The sequence below is a fragment of the Bos javanicus genome, chromosome 9, assembly GCF_032452875.1.
Source record: "Bos javanicus breed banteng chromosome 9, ARS-OSU_banteng_1.0, whole genome shotgun sequence".
Lineage (NCBI taxonomy): Eukaryota > Metazoa > Chordata > Mammalia > Artiodactyla > Bovidae > Bos > Bos javanicus.
In genome coordinates, this window is record NC_083876.1 from 19,358,977 (window position 1) to 19,383,717 (window position 24,741).

Genomic DNA, 24,741 nt, shown 5'->3' on the forward strand with positions numbered 1-24,741 from the left:
TAGTTTTCCAGGCTCCTCTGTCCATGGGATTCTCCAAGCAAGAATACTGGAGTGGGTTGCCATTTCCTTCTCCAGGGGATCTTCTCGACCCAGGGATTAAACCCTGGTCTCCTGCTGCAGGCAGATTCTTTACTAACTGAGCTACAAGGGAAGTCCTTAATTACTCTTTACTTGTCTGATATTTGTGGTTCTCTCAGTTCCACTTTCCAGTTTTTTGTTTTTTTTTTTTGAAGTCTAGTTAATTTACAGTGTTGTGGTAATTTCTGCTATACAGCCAATTGATTCAGTTATACTACTTAAACATTCTTCTTTATATGCTTTTCCATTCATTCCACAGGATATTGAATATGGTTCCCAGTGCTACGTAGTAGGACCTTGTTGTTAATCGACTCTCTATATAATAGTTTGCATCTCCTGACCCCAAATTCCCAATCCTCCCTCTCCTCTCACCCCCACTTTCTAGTTTTAACTCTAGCATTCTTTTTTCTCAGTCCCTGTATGCAGCAGAGGTAGGGAAGTCTAAAAGGTCGTTCCTGTGAACAGACAACGAGGGACAGCGCCTGCCTGTTCCTGGGTTTGGTGAGTCTGGCCAGGGCAGTTGAGCTGCATTCCGCTGTGACGAGCTCTGTGCAAGGATGCCCAAAGGAGACCCCTTCCTGCCCTTCACGCTGCCCTAGCCTGCTTCCCGGGATGGGAACATGGCAGTGTTAGCATGAGAATGCAGCCTCACAGAATCTATGCTAGTGTGACAGCAGTCACGCTTGCATCTAAAGAGAAACCTATTTTTACCAATGGGTATATTCAGTGCAGGAGACCCAGGTTCGATCCCTGGGTTGGGAAGATCCCCTGGAGAAGGAAATGGCAACCCACGCCAGTACTCTTGCCTGGAAAATCCCACGGACGGAGGAGCCTTGTAGGCTACAGTCCGTGGGGTCGCAAAGAGTCGAACACAACTGAGCGACTTCACTTCACTTCATATTCCCAGGGAGTGGATCCTGTTGACAGAAATAATGAATATAACTGTCAGCTATAAGAACAGAAAGCAGCTTTATTTGAGCCAAACTGAGGACTAGCCTATAAGCCTGCTTCCCAGGCAATTCTGATAAACTGCTCTGGAGAAGCAGGGTTTTTAGCACAGTTTTATTTCCTGTTAGAACAAAGAATATTAAACAAGTCAGGGATACATTTCTTCAAGGCTTCAAAAAAAAGAACAGTCCAACAAGTTCACAGCAAGTCAGCATGGCCTTGGTCCCTGGGAAGGGAGTCTTATCCTCAAAGGAGGACCAGCATTGGCGTCCCAGGAAGAGAGGCATTTAATCTTTATTTTTAACTTGGGCAGTCTTTACTTTTGGTCAGTGTGTCCTTTTCTCTAATAATTAGAGCAGATGTACAATGTATATTTGATAGACCATAAACAGGCTGTTTCAGTTAGCATGAAATTCAAGTTAACTCGTGGATACGCCACAGTGACTTTCCTGTCTCTCAGACACGAACATTCCTGTCATCAGTCCTTTCTGCATTGTCTAGTTTTATAGTTCAGGCACTGTCGGTGCTCTGACTGGTGACCCCCTGTAACTCCCAGCTTTCTTGGGGGGCGAGCTGAAGGAAGGCAGGTGCATCCCCCCTAAGCCTAGTACAGTGCCCTGCACCTGCTCAACCCTCAGAATGCCCTTCTGGTAAGAACAGATGAGGAGCTCACTGAATGAATGGTATTGCGTCCTCAGTGACTAGAGAGAGCGGACACTGACCGAAGAACAGAACAGCTAATGAGGTTTGTGGCCTTGGCCCTAGCAGTTCAGTGACTGAGCCTGCGCTGCCCATGCAGGGAGCACGGGTTCAATCCCTGTCAGGGAGCTAAGACTGCACCTGCCACAGGGCATGGCCAAAATAAATAGATACAGCAAAATAGCGTTAAAAAAAGAGTAGCAGTAATAGTAACGAAGTGTGCTGAGCTTTTTCAGTGGGTCCCTGCTATGGCTTAACTGTGAGTATGGATTGTGTCATTTAAAATTTCATTGCCACTGTCTGCCCTAAATTTGATCTGCATTTTACCAATAAGGAAACTGAGGCTTTGATAGAAGAAGTGATTTGCTCGAGGTGACACAGATCCATCCCTTGCTGGTTATCCAGAACTAGAACATAAATCAAAGTTAAGTGGCCCAAGTGAGGATCAGGCCACTGCCCTTGACATCATCATCAAATGTTTTAACCATCAAGGAAAAAGTCACAGATGAACCAGGACCCCTCAGAGGCACTCTTCCAGTACCTTTCCTACACCATTCCTATTCTATTACTGCCACATTGAGCTTGGAGACACTCTTCCCAGAAAGAGAAAAACACATATTGTGTAATGTCATTTGTATGTGGAATCTAGAAAAATAGTACATATGAACCTATTTGCAAAACAGAAATGGAGGCATAGATGTTGAGAACAAACTTATGGATACCAAGGGGAGAAGGGGGATGATGGGGTGAATTGGGAGATTGGGTTTGACATACATACACTGCTGTGTATTAATGTAAAATAGAAAACTGTTGAGAACCAACTGTGCAGCACAGAGCACTCTGCTCAGTGCGCTATGGTGACCTAAATGGGAAGGAAATCTAAAAACGGGGCTATATGTATATATATAATGGATTCACTTTGCTGCATAGCAGAAAATAACATAATGCTGTAAAGCAACTATATTTCAATAAAAATTTAAAAAGGGGAGAGAGTGTGAGAAAGCAAAGGCTGTCATTTAGGTAGATTGTTAACGTTAAGTGTTGGACTGATAGGCAGGTCTGTGGTCGTGCTGAGTCGTATCCTAAACAGAAAGAGACAAGTTAGGAGGAGGTAGATTGGTAGGTAAATCTTGTGACAACAAGGTTTTATCATTTCTGTTGTTTCGTTTTAGCAGTCAAGTTTGAGATGATGATGGTACATGTGAGTATACACTTTGAGAAAGGCTTTGGAACTGTGGGTTGGCCATTTGTGAAAGAGGCCGATTTTGAAATGCGGATTTTAGATGTGGTTTTCATAGAGGGGCTAGTTGAAGTTGTGGAAGTGTTTGGTGTCTTCAAAATAGTAGTGTGAAGAGCAAGCAGATTATAAAGGACATTGTAAGATGTGATGATTCAAGCATGTATTGCCTGATTCAGCTATATTAGTATGTGCTTATATTCCTGTCTTTCCTGCCTCTAGATTTATTACCATGCCTCAGTTATGTTAACAGAAAATATATTAGCAGGATAGTATATTTATATACTTATAGTGAAACTCAGGTTAGTTTTCTGAACTTTCAGAGAATATGTTGGGATTCACCTCCCTCCATTTTTGCTGGTTTTGCAAGATAGGAATTTATAAGCTGACCTTCAAATATAGTCTAAGAAATAAGACACTAAAAAATAAGAATAATAGAATTTAATCTTTATCAAATGTCTGAAAAAGAGATTTGCCTTCTCACTTGGAAGCTGTTTAGACATGTTATTTTATATTATAAAAGAAAATAATGTAAAATCCTCTGATTTGCACGCTTACGTTTCCCGTGGTCCCCATGGTTCTCTAGTACAGTGGTCTGCGAAGTTTTCTGATCACATATCCTAATGATAAAAAATTCTTTGAGTGTATTTCCCCAATATGTATATATTTTAAATGAATTTTATGTATACATTACTATACTAATAAAGTGCATGCATTTTTAAATGTCAGTTAAAGCAATGATAGAATAATGGGATACAGTTAAAACTGCATTCTTAATTTTATTTTTAATGATAAAAATCTTTCATCAAAAATTTTTTTTCTTAATGAGAACAATGAGAGCTAAAGATCAGTACTACAATTTGAAAGTCTGCTTTTAACATTTGTCTTTTTTTTTTTAATTAACTAATTTATTTTTGGCTGAGTCTTCATTCCCGTGCAAGGGCTTTGCTGGTTGTGGTGCACGGGCCTCTCCTTGCAGCGGTTTCTCTTGCTGCGGAACGCAAGCTCTAGAGCGCCAGCTCGGTAGTTGTGGTTCGTGGGCTTAGTCGCCCCGAGACATGTGGAATCTCCCCTAACCAGGGATCAAACTCATGTCCCCTGCATTGGCAAGTGAATTCTTAACCACTGGACCACCAGGGAAGTCTAGCCATTGTAACTCCTAAAAATATGTCAATGCAAATGGAGGATAAGCATCATTAGAATTAAAGGGCAGTGATAATCCTTTTTCTGATCCCATTCATCAATAGTGCAGAAGTGGTAAACATGTTGTCATTAAAATCATACTGTCTTCCCTGATATCTTTTAGTTGTTCCTGAAAACTAATTGAAAGGTGTTGTTAGATTTCTACACTTAAAAAAAGGCACTGAAACTTTTCATTTGAAAGACTTAGTAGATTAGAAAATTATGTTTCTAGGTTTTCATAGTGACAGTTTTTATAGATGACGAGCTCTGTTTACAGTAACCGAATAAAAATATCAAACATTTCCTAAAATCCATTTTGTGAGACACTTGACAAAAGTATCATCTTTAGTTTGAAGGAACAAATAAAGAAAGAATAGGGTCTGTGTGTACATGTGAGTGACTCTTGTGTTTTAATATCTGTTAGGTGGCTTACTGTTGATATCATTTGTCACCATGAAAAATGTCAGCCCATTTAGAATATTTTTTTTATATAAAAGAAAAATATCTCTAGTATATACTTAAATTTCCAGCAGTAGGATAATGTTCTAAATATTAGAGTAAATAAGATAATGCATCATATGGTAAGATAACTGTGAAGATTATAAAAGCACAAAATTTTTGTAATACATCTGAAACATTCTATTCCAAGTATATATGTTATTGTGGCAGCATATAAAATCTATTTATGAATGTTGAATCCTTGGAAAGTAACATGAAAAATAATTACTTCAGGATGATACTATGGGTTTTTTTTTTTTTATTAAAAAGATGACTTAACATTATAAACATGGGGGAAAGAAGCCAATGCAAGGAAACAGGATCCAAAATATTTACTGGTTAAAAAGAAAGTATGTTAATAGTATTTATTCAAGCTCAGTAATGTTTATTTGTTTAATGCAAACATATGGAGTGCCTCCTAAGTACCAGGGAGTTTGCTAATGATACACAGATGAAAAAGCATGATCTTTTCCATCATTGAAAATGTGTTGCTTTAATTTACAACATATAATAGTGATTCTTTCAAACATTGCCCTGTGGTTCACAATTCCCCTTTCTGACACTCTGATTCCCTGAAACTCAAGTTTCAATCTCTTGCAGGACAGCCTCTCTTGTTATCTCTGGCGTGGTGACCTGGTGTTTGCTTTCTAGTAAGACAGACTGAAATAGACACTGGAGACACAGCCATTTGTGTGTAATCGCATGTGGAGTTAAACAGCGTTTGAATGTTGCCAGTGAGTTGATGGCTTGTTGGGGTGTAGTCTGCACCCCTGCCCTGCTCTCCATAAAGGAGACATACCAATGGCTGTTTCAGGAAGGAGTATGTCTCTCTGAAGGTAAAACCTGAGTAACCCAAGCTTAAATGAGCAGGTGTTTTGGTCTCTGTTGGTAAATATGGAAACTGATTTGTTCAGACCTGTGTTTCTGGGATTCTCTTGACATTTTCCTGACGCCTGTTGCCCAGCAGTGAAAGGTGGCCCCTGCACTTCCAGCCCTCATGCCGTGGTTTTGAGCAAAAAGAGGAAGGAAGGGCAGCTACAGCAGGGAAGCAGAGCCTTGTTCAGAAGCCCTGCCCTGTGGACTTCAGCCCCTGCTCAGCTGTGGCCTCTGGGTCCTATGGCTGCCCAGCTGCAAGGATGGCTGGGAACTTGGGGCTTTGACTTCCCAGGCTTCACAGGAGAAGTAGAGAATAGCTTTGGGCTAACTAGCATCTGCCATTTGCATCCTCTTTTCGAGAATATAAAGCCTAGTGAGTCCCACAGTGTGGTATTAGTTAAAGAATTTGCCACGGAATGATTGATCTTTGAGGCACCCTACTTAATCCCGGGAAAGTTCCTGGGTCTCTGACCAGGGAAGGGTCATGAGCCCATTCCTACCTTTTTGATTGGAAGGAGGAGTTGGCCTCACGCCCCCTCCGCTTCCTAGTTTAGTCCAGCTCCTTCTCTGTAGGTCTCATCAAGTTATAAGAAAATATGTCTTCTCTGCCCTTGCTCTGCCTTTGACTGTTTCCTTGTGAGAGACATAAAAGGCCCTAACCAGCCTTACATCTGCCTCAAGTCAAAAGAAAGAAATCTGTGTATTTGAAGTGCAGAAGGAGGTGAAATGAAGAACTATGGCATCCAATTCCCAAAGCCTTTGAAAGTTCTCAGAAGTTACTTTGTATTTTTTGCCAAAGGCTGTATCTAGGGTAAAGGAGGAAAAGTTAATATGCTTGAATGAATGAAATAATTGAACAATGCCCCTTACTGTTTGCACGCATGATAAGTTGCTACAGGCCTGTCCCACTCTTTGCGACCCTGTGGACCATCACCCACCAGGCTCCCCTGTCCATGGGATGTCTCAGGCAAAAATACTGTTTAGCTCTTTTCTTCCTTAATCCTCCCAGTAAACCTATGAAAAAAGATACTGAGTCTATTTCACAGATATGAAAACTAGGGCCGAAAGAGAAGCTTAATAATATCAGGAAGGCTCCTCAACTGACAGGGGCAGGGTTAAAACCAGGACAGTCTAACTCTAAAATACTTATTTTTCCTCTAGTTTTTCCTTGTCTTCCATCTGTGCTTTGTCTTTTTTCTTTTTTAATTTCTTCATTGAAGTAGATTTGATTTACAGTGTTGTGTTAGTTTCAAGCATACTGCAAAGTGTTTCAGATGTGTACAAATACATATGTTCTTTTTCGGATTCCTTTCCCGTATGTGTATATGTATGTTAGTTGCTCAGTTGTGTCCAACTCCTTGTGAGCCCATGAATTGTAGCCCATAAGCTCCTCCGTCCATGGAATTCTCCAGGCAAGGGTACTGGAATGGGTTGACATTCCCTTTTCCGGGGGATCTTCCCGACCCAGGGATCGAACCCAGGTCCTCCTGCATTGCAGGCAGATTCTTTACTGTCTGAGCCACCAGAGAAGCCCCTTTTGCCATATAGATTATTACAAAATATTGAGTATTCCCTGGGCTATAAACTAGGTATTTGTTGTTTATGTATTTTACGTATAGTAGTGTGTCTGTGTTCCTTCCAAATTCCTAGTTTATCTCCCTCCCTCTTCCCCTTTGGTAATCATGTTTGTTTTCTATGCCTGTGACTCTTTCTGTTTTATAAGCGAGCTCATTTGTATTTTTTTTTTTTTTTAGATTCTGCATGTAAGTGTTATCATAAGATATTTGTTTCTGTCTGACTTACCTCACTTAGTAGGACACTCTAGATCCATCCATGTTGCTGCAGATGGCATTATTTCATTCTTATTGTGTTTCTGTGCTTTTTCTGTAAACTTGCTTTCCCACAATTGCTCACATTAAATCTTAGTTAAAAAGCAAAAGCAAAAAAAAAAGCCCTCTCTTGTTCTAAATGATAATATTTTTATTTACTAGTAGACTCCCAGGATCCCAGGATATAGCCTTGGCTGTGTTCAGCCTGGAATTCAAACATGACTAGACACGTCTGGAAGGAATCTGGCAGGGACTGCTTAATTATGTAAGTTAACTGGCAGCCTTCTGGGAGAGAACTAATCCTACACAAAGAGAGAGTGGAGGAGTGCAAGTTTACTTATAAGCCAGTGCCTCAGAATAGGGGTAAGTGTAAGTCATGTGCAGTGTCATTTATTTAGCCTGGGTTCCTGGAGTCAGGAGGTTGCCAGTGGAAGCTACCAGCATCTTCACTAGGGTGTCCGCGAGTCATTGAGGGTTCACGCCACATCAGCAGATTGAGCAGCCCCAGCCCAAACACCTTATCACCAAGGGTGGGTCGTGAGGACTTGAGAGCTTGAGATCTGGGTCCTGTGGGGCTCCCCGGAGTTGAAAGGGGAAAAGGTTTCTTGTCTTAGTCCATCCAGGCTGCTGAAAGAAAATGCCACAGACTGTGTGGCTCCTCAGCGACAGAAGTTTCTCACTCTTCTGGAGGCTGGAAGTCTAAGAACAGGGTGTCAGCATGGCTGGGTGCTGGGGAAATCCCAATTCCAGGGAGCAGACTGTCGTCTTGGCTGGGTTCTCACATTTGGCCGGGGGCAGGAGAGCTCCGGGCCTCCTTGATAAGAGCACTCCATCCTCATCACTTGATTACCTCCCATTAACCTCATCTTCCAATGCTGTCATCTTAGGGGTGAGGTTTCAACATAAGAGTTCGGGGGTGACACATTCAGGGCACGGCACTTTCCAATGCAGTGGCCAAGAAGGCTGCTTTGATACACGTGTGAGGAGCTCGCTTCAGAGTTCTGGGAGACATGTTGGGGAAAGGGGTTGCGGGGGTTAGAGGTGGTGTTGATAGAATTCTATGGTAGCAGTTGGAAGCAGGGTCAGGGAAATAACCAGCATATTTGCTTAGTTTTCAGTTGCCATCAGTTAGCAGATATATCAACAAACCTTTTAAAAAATGTTCTCCTGAGCTCCAGATATGTTTCTTATGCGCATCATGTTTAAAAACAATTGGACTATATCATGATGTTTTACTTTCATCTAGTTTGTTTCACTTGTTCTATTTCATGTTCAGGGCTCCCATTTCATTTAGTTTATGTTTTCCAATTTCTCCTTCTCTTCAGTTTTTTTTTTTTAATGTTCTTTCTCAAGCCTTTATCAACCGTAGTAGAAAAGCTTTTGTATACATATATATAAATAATATGTATAGTATATATATTTTTAAAAACTTAGAATTTTTGCCTAAGAAATTTATGACATTTTGATTCACTTGTTTGACTTAATATGAATACTGAATTTTTAATTAAAAAAATAGATATGCGACAAGCAGCAAAAGTTTATTGTATAGCACAGGGAACTATAGGCAATGTCTTGTAATAACCGATGATGGAAAATAATTTCAAAAATAATATGTGTGTATTTGTATAACTGAATCACCTAGCTGTGCACCTGAAACATTGTAAGTCAACTATACTTCAATAAAATACATATATATATGTATATATTAAGAAGAAATGTGTTTATTTTTGGCTGCACTGGGTCTTCGTTGCTGTGCATGGACTTTCTCTAGTTGCGTCAAGCGGGAGCTGCTGTCTCGGTTCAGCGTGCAGGCTTCTCACTGTAGTGTAGGCTGTAGGCGTGCAGGCTTCAGCAGTTGCGGCACGTGGGCTCAGTAGTTGTGGTGCCTGGACTTAGCTGCTCAGCAGCATATGCAGTCTTCCTGGCCCAGGGATCCGACCTGTATCCCCTGCATTGGCAGGTGTATTCTTAACCACTGGACTAGCAGGGAAGAATCTATCAGCAATCTTATTGAAAAAAAAAAACAAAAAAACCATTTGGGCGAAACAAAATACTATGATACATAATGCACCTGCAGTTTTTAAAATTAACTGACTGTAGCATTTATTTAAACATAGAATCACATCCAACTTCCTTCTTCAAGGTCAGTGGCAACGTTAGAAGGGATGCCTTTTTCACATTCAGGGTCCAGAGATTCTTCTGAATTATTTAGGCTGTTTCCAGTTCCAAGTAGCATGGTAGACCTTTTTAAAGTCATTCAGCTGTAGCATTCATTGAAAAATATTGGTGTTTGATCTACATTCCTGTTTGGCTAAACTTCAATTCCATTTGTTCCTAAATTAAATTATCAATTCAGTGTGATCTCTTGAATGTCACCTGGAAAGCTTTGATGTTCAGCACTGGGGCGGTAACTCTTTAATCATCAGTTAATATTTTCTGAGCGCCTCCTGTGCTTAAAGAGAGCTGACACTGTGGAGGGAGATGTGAGCATAAAAACAAGTAAACAGATAAATAAAACTGTAATAAATGTAACTAATAAAACTTCAGCTGAGGAAGCTAGAGAGGGCTCTCCAAGAAGGGTGGTACCTGAGGTATCTCATCCTCATGATGAATGAATCCGTCAAAGTCCTGGCTGTCCGTTAACCACTTACTGAGTGTCTCCTCTGTGCCAGATAACATTCTAGACCCAGGGATACAGCAGTGAACACAACAGCAGACAAAACACCCTGCCCTAGTGGAATTTGCATTTGATGGGAAGAGGTGGACAAACATGTGTAAAACGGACCTATACCTCAGATGCTAAGCGCTATGGTGAAAAATAAAGCATTGAAGGAAGAGTGGGGGGTTGTGGGGTTGGTGGGGGCAAGGTGGTGGCTGGGGAAAATACAGAATCACGTGGTCAGGGAAGGCCTCCCCGAGAAAGTGAGCTTTGAACCGGAAATGAGGATCTGTGACCTAGTGCAGAGCTGGCAAACTTTTTCTGAAAAGGGCAGCTGGGAAATACCTTAGGCTTTGGGAACCACGCAGTGAGCCTGCGTGCTCAGCCGTGTCTGACTCTTTGTGACCCTAGTGGACCGTAGCTCACTCGGCGCTTCTGTCCATGGAATTTTCCAGGCAAGAATACTGGAGAGCATTGTTATTTCCTTCTCCACGGGGGATCTTTCTGACCCAGGGATCGAACTCCCATTTCCTGCATTGGCAGTGGTTTCTTTACCACCTAGCCACCTGGGAACCACACAACCTCTGTTTTAATGGTTCAACGATGCTAATTTTTCTCGGGTGGAAGCAGCTGTGGAGAGTATGTAAATAAATGGATATAGTTGTCTTCCGATACAACTTTTTTTTTTGGTCACGCTGCAGGGCGTGTAGGATCTTAGCTCCCAACCAGGGATCAAACCTGTGGCCCCTGATGTGGAAATGTGGAGTTTTAGCCACCGAACCCCCAGGAAGTTGCCTACAACTGTATTTATAGACACTGAAACTGGTATCTCGTAGAATTTTCACGTGTCATGAAACGCTATTATTCTTTTGGCTTTTTTTCAACCACTTAAAAGATAAAGACTGTTTTTGTGGGCTAGAATTGGTCTGAGGGCCTCCCTGTGTTAGAGCCTGAGAGATTTAACAGTGTACTTTGCCCACCTGATGTGAAGAGCCAACTCATTAGAAAAGACCCTGATTCTGGGAAAGATTGAGGCAGGAGGAGAAGGGGACAACAGAGGATAAGATGGTTGGATGGCATTACCAACTAAATGAACATGCGTTTGAGCAGGCTCCAGGAGTTGGTGATGGACAGGGAAGCCTGGTGTACTGCAGTCCATGGGGTCGCAAAGCGTCGGACACGACTGAGTGGCTGAACAAGAACAACAACTTCCCTTTAATTGCTTTGGATGACATGTAATGGTGTTTGGTTAATGATAAGGTGAAATGCAACTTTCATGCTTCTGTAGATACCTTGCTATTTGAGGTCCAACATCTTTGTTGTTGCTTCACGAAGAAAAGGAAGATTCATCCGTTCATCTAGTGACAAATACTCATTTCACTTATGTGAAATTTATGCCTTACAGCTGTTATTCCTAGACTCTGCTGTGCAATAGTAACTTTTATTTTCAACCTATCATACCACAGTATTGCTGAAGACATTTTATGTAGCAATTAAGAGTTTTACTAAATAGCATTGCATTGGGATGCAAGCTGTAGAAAAGTTGTTACAGGGTGGCTTAACTAATTATGGATTTATTTGTCTAATAGGGAAAGGTTAGCTTGGGCTGCGTAAGCCAAGTGTGGCAGCTGTAAAATACCAGGGACTCAGGTTTCTGTTCTTCTGCTTGACCACCACCATTTTTGCATAAGGCATTGGTTTTCACATTTTCCAAATAGTTTGTGTACCTCCAGGCACCACAGGTGCGTTTCTGCAAGAGAGAAAGAATTTGTTGTTGTTCAGTCACTAAATCGTCCAACTCTTTGCCACCCTATGACGGTAGCTCTACAGGCTCCTCTGTCCTCCAGTATCTCCCGGGGCTTGCTCATATTCATGTCCACTGGGTCAGTGATGCTGTGTAACCATCTCATCCTCTGCCATCCCCTCTCCTTTTGCCTTCAGTCTTTCCCAGCATCAGGGTCTTTTCCAGTGAGTTGGTTTGCATCAGGTGGCCAAAGTATTGGAGCTTCTGCTTCAGCAACAGTCCTTCCAATGAATAGGTAGAAAATGGGCTTCGTCTTTGCATTCATTAAGTGGAGGCGGCCGCCTCACATCTCACTGGGCAGCACTGTGTTCTGTGATCGCCCCTAGCTACGGAGGAGTTTGAGTCAACAAGTTTTTGTCTGAGCATGTTGCTTTCTTAAATAAAATCAGCCTTTGGTTATTAAGAAAGAATGGGAGATTAGCTACTGGGTAAATAACCAGCATCATCTGCCATGGCTTGTAAGTGTTTTTGTTAAGAAAAACAAAAACAGCTACAAGGCTAAATTGACATGAGGGTGAAGGAAGCGACAGACGCCCCACCTTGTTCTCTTTCACAAGTTTCTCTCCCCGATTTCCTTTAATATTCATTGTAAGGTGTGTTTTGTTCCAGGACAGTTGAAATAAAGAATAAAGCTCTTTGTCAAGGAAGTGATGCTGTGTGTTGTTATCTGAACCCTGGGTTTATGCCAGTATGTGCAGTGCCCTTGATGGCTTCCTCTTGCCTTGTATTACCTGGTACCCCAGCCTCTCTTGGGTCCTGCCTGTCCCTGCCACTCATCCCTGGCCTCCCACTGTTCCAACCACATTCACCTGATAAATCTCAAAATCAGCCCTAGTGCCATGACTCATCTTCCTTCCTGAGGCTAATGTTGTAAGCAAACATCCCCTTGAAACTTCCTTCTCTGGGGTAAATCTCACCCTTTTGTTTATTTGGTTGATTTGCTATCATATCAATTTTCTGTGACCTTAGATCTTTTTTTTTTTTAAATTTTGCTCTCTCTAAATTTCAACAACAGTAAAGCAAAATAGATTTCGATTCACCTTGTCTCAAAAAAGTGAACTTTTTTAAAACTGATACTGCATTCTAAAAGATTTTTTTTAATGTGCTGTCAAATTGCAAACTCAACAATAATAATTGGAAACATTAGACATTATGTGCCAGGCAGTATTGTAAGCTAGACATAATTTAAATGTAACCCTTACAGTGATCCAATGAGGTAGGTAATACTATTGTTCCCATTTTAAAGATGGAAAAACCGAGGCATAGAGAGGTAACTTGGCTCAAACTCACCCAGTAAATAAATGAAGAAACCAGGATTTAGAGCTCTTTTTTTCCCCCCCTTTCTCTTATATGTATAGAGAGTTAAGGAGGCCAGCGAGCAGCAAAATGCCCAGAGTCCAGCTTCACACTCTGTTAGGAAGCATGATTTATATAAAATGCCCCAGTTCTCTCTGGACGTGGACTACCATCCCCCTCCAGGTTGTCTTCTATGGGACGTTCTTTCTCTCTCAAATTAATTTCTTGTATTTAATCTTGTGGATATAGATGCATTCACATTTTTCAAAAAAGTGTACAGCCATAGAGTGCTGACTCTTGCTCCCACTGTGTCCCCCTCCTCCATGCCCCGCCCCTGGGCCACCACTTTTGATAGTTTCTTATATAACCTTCAGCCATTTTTCTAAGAAATTAAAATACAAATAAATATAGATATGTTCCTATTTTTTTCTATTTTTTAAAAAAAGTGCTTAGTATACAATTTTTTTTTTCACTTATAAACCTTAGGAACCTTTTCATAGCAGTGTCAACAGTACATACAGAATTTCTCCTTTTTTATTTTTTTATTGATTAAAAAAATTGTTTAGAAAGTATCCAGGTGTTTTATTTTATTTTTTGGTGGCACCATATGGCATGCAGGATCTTAGTTCCCTAACCAGGGATAGAACGCATGCCCCCTGCATTGAGAGTCTTAACCGCTAGACTGCCAGGGAAGTCCCTCCTTATTTCTTTCTAAGGTGCATAGTATTAAAGTGGTCTCTTTGCACATAAACCTGGTCATGCCTCTTCTGATTTTCTCTTAAAATACAGATAGCACTGCATTTAGCTCCTGGCGCTCCCATCAGCCATTGCCAGTGTGAGTGATGACCTGTCCTTTGCTTCCTGAAAGTTGATAGGGTATAATGATGCATCTGAATTTTCTTCTTAATGACCATTTTTCCATCAGTTTTATTAAGGTATAATTGACATACAATGCTGTATAAGCTTAAGGTATATAGCATAATGGTTTGATGTATGTATACACTGTGATTTGTTCACCACAATAAGTTTAGTTAACATCCATCACCCCGTGCCATCTGAATTTTAATATTCTACAATACAGCTTGCAGATCCTGGTTTTAAGGAAGAGGGATGTTGAGACATGGACACTCCTAGACATTGCTAATGTAAATTGAGGAATGTAATTTGAGGAATGTAAATTGAGGTGGCCGTGTTGAAAGACATTTTTAGCTTGAGTCCTTCAGGAGTCTGAAAAATGTCTTTGCCCTTTTATCTGGCTTTCATTCATAGGGCTTTGTCCTAAAATAGTATTGAGGTGGCGGTGGCTAAGTTGCTAAGTCGTGTCTGACTCTTGTGATCCCACGGACTATAGCCCACCAGGCTCCTCTCTTTGTCCATGGGATTCTCCAGGTGAGAATACTGGAGTGGGTTGCCATTTCCTTCTCCAGAGGATTTTCCCAACCCAGGAATTGAACCTGGGTCTCCTGCATTGCTGCAGATTCTTTACCGACTGAACTATGAGGGAAGCAAAATAGTATTGAGAGATACCATCAAAGGTTTACATGGACTTCCCTGGTGGTCCAGTGGTTAAGAATCCTTCCAATCCAAGGGATGCAGGTTCAAGCCCTGGTCGGGGAACTAAAATCCCACATGCTGCAGAGCAACCAGGCTTATGAGTCACAACTAGAGAGCTGCAACTAAGTCCTAACACAGCCAAAAATAAATAAATAAAATACTTTTAAAAGATTTATAAAGATGTTCACGTGATATGGTTTCTAGTGGTGAAACTTAGAAGGGTGCTGAGTATTAAACAATAGAGAAATAGTTTTAACTATACATCTACATGATGAAATTGCCAGGAAGATATAAAAATTTGTGCTTTTGAAAAAAGTTTGAAATGACAGGGGGCAGTGCTCATGATATATTTTTGAATGAAATGGGTGGGTGCAGCTATTTTTACTGAGTGTGATCCTGTGAAAGAAATGACCAGGTGGGCTGTAGGGAGTATAGTCTAGCAGTAAATACTGTGTCTGTATGTGTGTGTGTGTGTGTGTGTGTGTGTGTGTGTGTCTATGTTTAGGGTCAGGAGGCTGGGGAGTAAAGAAGTTGTGTGTATGTCTTGATATATCCTCATACTGAAAATGTTTGACCCTTTACCCACATTTTGGGGTAGTGGTGGATGTTATTATATGTCTATACCTTACACGTGACAAGTGAAAGTGTTAGTCACTCAGTTGTGTCCGTAGAATTCTCCAGGCAAGAATACTGGAGTGAGTAGCCATTCCCTTCTCCAGGGGGACCCTCCCAACCCAGGGATCAAATCCTGGTCTCCTGCATTGCAGGCAGTTTCTTTACCATCTGAGCCACCAGGGAAGCCTGTACCTTATATACAGAAAACCAAGATAAGTTTCATTTTTGATCACACTCATGAGTGATTGAAATGTGCTGGGTAGGTAGAGCTCCAAACATGACATTAAATCTAGACCCTTCTCTCTGTTTAGATTTTGGCAGTGGCTGTTGGATAGTAGAATTGTCGGTAACTTTTTGTTTGTTCTGCAAGGATCAGTGGGGGCCCACTGAACAAGGATTTTAGGACAATGACATGATTGTCTTGAGAAGAACACCCACTAGGACTTTGATCAAAATAGGTGAACGCTTTCAACCTCAGGGATGATGAACTCTACCTGGTAGGGTTGTAAGGGAAAATTAAGTAGGATGGCTGATAACGTTTTGCACATTGGAGTTACAAAATAACATATATTCTGAAATAGTATGAGTGAGGAGAAAAAGTTAACTTTTTCAGACATGAGAAATGGCTTAATTCAAGAAATTAAGATAATGGCATTTCAACTTGGATTTACAACCACACGGCAATTCTCTCTTTCTATAATATTGAGCTTAAAGATGTCATATTTGCCAGAGTTTTATTTCTGTCAGTATTATTATGCCATCTCCTTATTCATTCATAGACTTGAACCCAGTGATCTGGGTTTCTGTATATAAGGTATGGGCTTCCCAATGCCTCTGTCCTCCTGGTATTTAACAGACTTCCACCTCAGAGAAATATGTCACCGAAGCTTTGTGGGAGGAGTTGGATTGGGGGGTGGGGCTGGGACGGATTGTTTGGGGCTACTGGTCGGACACGACTGAAGCGACTTAGCAGCAGTAGCAGCAATGGTATGTGAAGGTTGGTTCTTCAGAATTTTATTTTCTGTGTCGGGAGGTCTTTCTAGCTGCTTCATTTCTCAAAATGATTCTTTCCTTTGGCCACTATAACGTTAACGTCACCTCTTAAGTTTTTTTGTTTGATTTTTTTTAATGGCTGCATGTCGTCTTTGCAGGATCTTCCCTGGTGGCTCAGACGGTAAAACGTCTGCCTACAATGCAGGAGACCCGGGTTTGATCCCTGGTTCGGGAAGATCTCCTGGAGAAGGAAATGGCAACCCACTCCAGTACTCTTGCCTGGAAAATTCCATGGACGGAGGAGCCTGGTAGGCTACAGTCCACGGGGTCACAAAGAGTCAGACACAGCTGAGCGACCTCAATGTCATGTTCAATGTCTGTGTCATTAGTTACCCAACCAGAGATCAAACCTGCATTGTCAGCAGTGAGAACATGGAATCCTAACCACTGGACCACTTGAGAATTCCCTTGTTTGGCTTTTATGCATATTTCCCAGAATCATTTAGAAAAAGCACACCTGTTTACTCATATGTTTTATATACTGTGTTGAACATACTGAATATTGTGACCCCATCTTGGTTTGTTAATACATACCTTAAAAGACAAAGATTTGTAACGGTTGGAAAACCTGCACAGGTGTTTGCAGCTCTTCAAGAGCACACCTGACCCCTAGTGACTGGAAGGAAACATAAAGATCAGAGAAACAAGAAGGGTTAAGAAAGGGAGTTCAAAGTAAGGTGGTGCTTGTTGTTCACTCTCACCTTAGAAGTGGAGAACATTTTCCTCTTGTGAGTTGATGAAAGGACGCTTTCATGACAGTGGCTGCAGCTGTGGAATATCTGAAAGAGGCTGCTGAGGGGAATAAAAATATGGCCACTCCCAAGAATCAATTAAGTGTCAACATTTCAGATGGGCTATATGTGGTTTTCAAATGGTTGGGGGCACAGGAGGTCTTTGTGACTGTACCTGTCAACTTCGAAGGGTGGGAGGGGGAGTGGTTATGGCTCCCAGAAAGCTAAGTGAATCTCCCACCTCAGACCTAGTCTGTCCCTCCCAGACCGTCTGAGATGTGCCCCAGAATTCTGTGCAGAAATCACTGTGTCAGGGCTTGCTTAGCCGTCCACTTGATAACCAGGGAGTGGGTGGTGTGTGGGGTCTGCAAAAATCACCTGTTTTGGGGGGGAGGGGTGGCTCAGTGGCCCTTGACAATGAGCAATCAGATCTAGTTCACATGGGAAACTTGTACATACGGTTTCAGAGGAGCATTTCTCTTGTATTTGTCTTCTCTCTGCAGATAAAGAAGAAACAGCAGGATGTGGTTAGATTTCTGGAAGCCAACAAGATAGAGTTTGAGGAGGTGGACATCACAATGTCAGAAGAGCAGAGGCAATGGATGTATAAGAACATCCCCCCGGAGAAGAAGCCTGCTCAGGGAAACCCTCTGCCACCTCAGATATTTAATGATGACCAATACTGTGGAGTAAGTAGCTAGATTATTACTACATCATTTCTTTGCCTGGGGTGCGGTTGGGGTTTTTCAGTGCCGACTGTAACCTCCTCACCTAGTACCTATTCAGGTCCACAGATCTAACAGAGAGTGAAGTTATGTGGGCGTGTGTGTCTAAGGTCACAGACTATGTCTTCCTGTTTGCTTTGAGACAAGAAGATGGGAAGAGAAGCTGTGCATATGCGTGTTTATTGTGTTCTACATTTTAAAGCATACTTTTTGATTCATACGTTTTGGGGGACAGAATGGAAAGGCTATGTTCTTAAATATTTATTTCTCTAAAACTGCTAATACCTGATTATAAGTCAGCGTTTTGCTTTTTGATGGTCACGAACCAGATGGATCATTGGTGGTGGTGGTTTAATCACTAAGTCATGTCCGACTCTTGCACCCCAAGAGCCTGCCAGGCTCTTCTGGGTCATTATGAACAGCTAAAATATATCAAATGCCTTCTCACTATTTGTGGCATTGAGAAAATGAAGGCATTTTTGACTAATTATCTATTTTCCTTCTTATTGCTTAGGTTAAAAAAAAAATTGAGAAATTTCTCTAATGAGTAGTTAGGATTTGCTTTCTGCCAGTGCTCTAAGTATATGAGTGTTTATTTTGAGACCTGCATTGCAGTTCTCTAAGGATGGCCTGGAAAGAGGGAGGGGCTACAGTGTGGAGGTACTTAAGGTGAAATAAAGAACTGGGTTGCCGCTAGAATGGAGAAACGGGGTGACAGTGCTTTAGGTGGCTCAAAAGGAAACAGGTCTCCGTGAACATGAGAGAGAATGAGATGTTGAGACATAAAGCCGTAAAGATTGTGCCCAGCACCTTTGCACGTCATGAAGAGAAAATTGAACCCGGTCTAGACCCTGATTTGAGTTCCAGTACTGCTTTGCGTTGGCTTGACCCCTTTGGAAAGTCACTTATCTCTTTGTACCTCAATTTTCTCATCTTTACACAAAGGATGATAGTATCTATCTTACTTCCCAGGATATTTGTGACTGTCTCTAAAGTGCTCCTGAAATTCTATACCCAGCCAAATTACCACTCAATTACAAGACCAGAATAAAGGCATTTTCACAGCTGCAGAATCTGAGGAAGAGAATCCAACAAAACCACTGGATTTTTACGTTTTCTTGCACTGTTTAACTAATAGCTTTCTTTTATTTTTTAATATTTACTTACCCATTTGGCTGCACTGGGTCTTAGCTGCCGCATGTGGGATCTTCCATCTCCGTTGGTGTGTGTGGCATGTGAAAACTCTCTTAGCTGTGGCATGTATGTGGGTTCTAGTTCCCTGACCGAGGATCAAACCTGGGCCCCCTGCATCGGAGTCTGAGTCTTAGCCACTGCACTACCAGGGAAGTCCCTAGCAGCTTTATTTTGAATTGTACAGTTTACACAAATTTTCAGCTGTTATCTCATTTTGGCCTGCAGGCATGAAAGTATTGATACATTTTCTAGACTCTGTGATCATGAGTGGGATACACCCTTGGTTACCATATATTTTCCTTGATAAAATATGTGATCATGACTCAAAAAAATCCACAAAAATAGTGACCTTTATTCTTATATAATAATACAGCTTATTTCTTGTTGATGCTGCCTCTTCAGACACAGAAGTGTGACCATCCTCTGCTCTTGTCTATTTCTCTACCCATTTGCTGCTTATGTGGTTCAGGACCATCGGCGTCTCCTAGTTTTATTTTAAAAGTGGAGTTGTTTTTAATCCTTATTGTTTCATAGCCCTATTAAGAGGCAGGTAGAGACATCTTTGCTTTGTCACCATAACAGCCAAAGTCTTCAGGGCCCTTTTGAGTAGAGGAATGTATTTAAAGAATAAAAAAGAATGTGAAGTGGAATAAAGTTAATTCCTTTTTTTTAATTTTCACTTCTTTATGACTTTCTAAATCTCTGTATATCTTTGCCCTATGGAGTCTATGGAATTTTTTTCAGGTAGACTGGCAGCTGGCTAGAGGCTTCCATATTTATCAACTGTGCCAGATAAATGGCATCTTCTCTGCTAGAGCAGAGTCAGTCCCACAGTGGTGGTGACAGCAGTGTTGTATATGCATTCTGTCGTTATAGTCTGTTCTGGCAGCAGTTTTGAAGACAGTGTCTGCTTTTATCAAGGTCCAATAAATTCGACTTTGAGAAAAACAGAAGAATTAGAGGGCAGTGAACCATGGCTTCATTCAAACCACCTGCTCCTGTGCACCTTTCTTTGCCCAGTGACAGTTTATGAGTGGGCTTATCTGGTTGGATAACCTGTGGAAACCTGTCGTATTGCAAATGACAGGATCCAGTAAGCACAAAGATTCTCCTGTTTCCTAAATTGGCTGGAAATTTTACTACTTTGTTTTAAACTGGATGAGCTAGGCATGTGAGACACAGTCCATTCTGAAGGAGATCAGCCCTGGGATTTCTTTGGAAGGAATGATGCTAAAGCTGAAACTCCAGTACTTTGGCCACCTCATGCGAAGAGTTGACTCATTGGAAAAGAGTCTGATGCTGGGAGGGATTGGGGGCAGGAGGAGAAAGGGACGACAGAGGATGAGATGGCTGGATGGCATCACTGACTCGATGGACGTGAGTCTGGGTGAACTCCGGGAATTGGTGATGGACAGAGAGGCCTGGCATGCTGCGATTCATTGGGTCGCAAAGAGTCAGACACAACTGAGCGACTGAACTGAACTGAACTGAAGCTGTTTGCTAACCAGTGTGGACGATTGCCCTTTCTCTCCTTTAACACTTGAAAATCCTGCCTTTAGCATTTGAAATTTCCCACCAAATGAAAGCATCCTGGCATGGCTTCTTCCCACCCTAGATTTGGACATCAAGGAAATGATGCAGAAATAGCATCAGTTGGGGGTGGCTCAGTGAGTATCAGGGAGTGATGGGGCCAGGTATAACCTGGTGGCTGGACACTGTATGTTTGGCACCTTGAGGAAGCTGATCCTGGGGTTTGGCCTGGATGTGTTCTTGGCTTCCCAGACATGGAAATTCCTCTTGTTTTCTAAACTGGATCTCCAGCCCTAATATGGATTCTGTGAGTTCCCCCCATACCTTTATATATTTCTTTCAAGTTTCCAGTGTCTATTTTAGTTTGTGGGCAAGAACACTTATTAACGTGGACTGGTGGTTCTTTCTGTCTGCCTGAAATGTCCTACCATGAGCAAGATTCTTCTCTGGAAATGAAGACCTAAAGGTCAGCATCCCAACATGTAGGCTTTCTTCATTTTAGAAAGCTCGGATCCTCATGTTCAAGGAAGGTTTAAACTCTGTTCTCTGTCTGTGGAACTGGCATGTGTGGAATGCACCAGAAATGAAAATGCACACATCTGCACAAAATGAAAACATTTCCTCCCATTTCTTTTCTCCCTCCCTATTTAGAAGGAAGAAAAAAAAAAGATTTGGATTTCTTTATATATATTTAAATATTTATCATTAAATTTACTTTCTTTTTTTTTTTTTTTTTGGTTGCACCACTCAGCATGTGGGATTTTAGTTCCCCTACCAGGGACTGAGCCTTTGCCTCCTGCAGTGGATGCACAGCCTTCCCCTCTGGACCATCAGGAAGGCCCCCAAATTTACTGTCTTAACCACTTTTAAGTGTACAGTTGAGTAATGTTACGTATATTCACAATGCTGTAAAACAGGTTCCCCAGGATTTTTCATCTGGAAGAACTGAGATTCTTATACTCGTTAAATACACCTGTTTGTCCTCTCCCCCAGCCCCTGATAACCATCATTCTATTTTCTATATCTATTGAATTCAACTAGTTTAGAGACCTCCTAGGAGTGAAATCATACAGTCTTTGTCCTTTGTGCTATGTCAGAGGACATAGCACAATGTCCTTAAGGTTAAAGAACGTACATGATGTCATCCATCATGTATATCTTCATCCATTAAGACTGATGTAACAAAATACAACAGACTGGCTAGCTTACAAACAATAGAAATTTATTTCTCAGAGTTTTGGAGGTTGGAAGATCAGGGTTACACTAGGGCTGGGTTCAACCCACTCCAGTGTTCTTGCCTGGAGAATGCCAGGGACGGGGGAGCCTGGTGGGCTGCCGTCTCTGGGGTCGCACAGTCAGACACGACTCAAGTGACTTAGTAGCAGCAGGGCTGGGTTCTGGTGAAGGCCCTCTTCTGGGTTGCAGATTGCCAACTTACTGGAGTATCCTCTTGTAGTGAAGGGGTTAATGGAGCTGTAATCTCATCCAAGAGGGCTCTGCAGACCTAGTTGCCTCCTTTGGGCATTGGCATTGAAATGTATGAATTTTGAGGGGCTTCTATTGTCTGTGTGTGTCACATTTTGTTTTTCTACTCATCCATGATGAACACTGGGTTGCTTCTACCTTTTCCTCTTGGCTATTGTGAATAGTGCTGCTATGAACATGGGTTTGCAATATCTCTTCAAGGTACTGTTTCCAGTTCTTTGGGATACATACATAAAAGTGGAATTACTGCATATCATATACCAATTCTGTTTTTAATTTTTTGAGGAACTGCGAAACTGTTTTTCACAGTGGTTGAACCGTTTTATAATCCCATCAATAGTGCACAAAAGTTCTAACTTCTCTGTATCCCCACCAACACTTGCTATTTTCTGTTCTTTGGGGGGTTTTTTGTTGTTGTTGTTGTTTTTGAGAGTACCTATCCTAATGAGATCCAACCAGTCCATTCTGAAGGAGATCAGCCCTGGGATTTCTTTGGAAGGAATGATGCTAAAGCTGAAACTCCAGTACTTTGGCCACCTCATGCGAAGAGGTGACTCATTGGAAAAGACTCTGATGCTGGGAGGGATTGGGGGCAGGAGAAAAAGGGGACGACAGAGGATGAGATGGCTGGATGGCATCGCTGACTCGATGGACGTGAGTCTCAGTGAACTCCGGGAGATGGTGATGGACAGGGAGGCCTGGCGTGCTGCGATTCATGGGGTCGCAAAGAGTTGGACACGACTGAGCGACTGATCTGATCTGATCCTAATGGGTATAAGGGTATTGTGGTTTTGATTTGCATTTCTTTGGTGATTAGTGATATTGAACATCTCCTATACTTTGTTTTCTGTTAGTATATTGTCTTTGGAGAAATGTCTGTCCAAGTCCTTTGCCCACTTTTTAATTGGGTTATTTGATTTTTTGTCACTGTGTAAAAATTCTTTGTATATTCTGAATATTAACCTCCTATCAGATACGTAATCTGCAAATATTTTCTCCCATTCTTAGGTTGCCTTTCACTTTTCTCGATTGTGTCTTTTGATGAACAAACTTTGTAAGTTTGATATTGACTCCTTTGGCTGTTTTTGTTTTTGTTGCCTGGGCTTTTGGGGTCACACTCAGGAAATCATGACTTGCCAAATGCAGTGTTATGAAGCTTTTTCCCTATGTTGTCTTCTAGAAATTTTGTAGTTTGGGGGTCTTATGTTTAGGTCTGTAATTCATTTTTTTTATGCTGATTTTTTTATATGGTATAAGTGTCCAGCTTCATTCTTTTGCATGTCATTATCTAGTTTTCCTATTACATTTGTTGATGACACTGTGCTTTTCCCATGGAGTGATCTTGACGCTTTTGTTCAAGATCATTCGACTGTATGTGTGAGGGCTTCTTTATTTATTTATATTTTGGACTCTATTCTGTTTCACTGGTCTATATGCCTGTCTTTATGCAAATACCACACTATTTTGATTACTGTAACTTTGTAATATGTCTTGAAATTGGGAAGTGTGGTTTCTTTAACTTTGTCTTTCTTCAAACTTGTTTTGGCTTGAGATTCTATATGAATTTTAGAATTTTTCCTTATTTCTGCAAAAAAAATGCCATTAGAATTTTAAATGTTGGATCTTTAGATTGCTTTGGGCGGCATTGACATCTTGACAATATTAAGTCTTTCAATCTATGCACATGGGATTCTTTACATTTTACATGTCTCTGTTCATTTCTTTAAGCATTGTTTTGTGGTTTTTAGTGTTCAAGTCTCTTACCTCTTGGTTAGGTTATTTCCTAAGTGGATTTTTTTTCTAGTGCTATTATAAATAGAATTATTTTCTTAACATCCTTTTCCAATTGTTGATTATTAGTGTGTAGAGACACAAGTGAATTTTATATGTTGTTTTCTTTTTGTCCTGCAACTTTGCTAAATAAGTTTATTAATTCTTTCATTTTATTAAAAAGTTTGGAATTTGAAATGGGAATGCAGCCAAATTTTATTTAACCAGTTTGTGGATTTGCCATCTAGAGGAGAAAGACACAATTACCATTCATGTAATTGAGATGAGCAGGTATGTGTTTGGCTAAGGATGCCAATACTTAGAATTGGGTTATGGGTGAAGTGGGGAAGAGAGATGAAGTGACGGAATCTGTGGCTAGAACTACTCGTGTAACATCCTGTCTAATGAAGAGAGGGCAGTTCAGCTAAGAGACAAATGGCAGACTTTTATAGAAAAACAACCTTTTAATTAGTTTCCATGAGGCAACCTATAAAATTATCTATTATTTTAAAACTATTGAATTACTTTTTTTGCACTTTTAGATCTTACTTGCAAAATATTAAATTTGTACCTAAGCATTGGGTGTATTGCTCACCAAATAAGATTACATTAATGCTATTGACTAGTTTTGTTTAAGTAATGATTTGAGGGACAGCTATGACTGCCTTTCCCCATATTACCTTGCTTACTTGGAGTCTGAACGTAGATGACAGATAGGGTAGACTTCAGGAGGCACAGAAATGCTAAATGACCAGCAGTGGTTCTTTGTGGAGTCTCCTCCCCTTTTCTTTGTTAGGTATGAAAGGAAACGAGATATGTCAGCATTTTCTAACTATGGGTAGAGGCTCAGAGGCACACTAGAATACCTAAATGTATGCAGTTGTAGCATTCCCAAGTGCAGTGTTTTATGTAACTTTTGAAAAGATTGTCTCTGGGTGATATATTTTAAGTGTGTTTTAGAATCTTTTCTGAAACTGA

General features: G+C 41.2%; 1 protein-coding gene across 1 annotated transcript in view; it reads left to right on the plus strand.

Moving 5' to 3' along the window:
• SH3BGRL2 (SH3 domain binding glutamate rich protein like 2) overlaps positions 1-24,741 on the plus strand; it is a 152,833-nt gene that overhangs the window by 109,557 nt on the left and 18,535 nt on the right. The window contains exon 3 of the mRNA XM_061428710.1: positions 17,563-17,748. Coding sequence (XP_061284694.1) covers positions 17,563-17,748 — 186 coding nt within the window. The remainder of the gene's footprint in view (positions 1-17,562; positions 17,749-24,741) is intronic.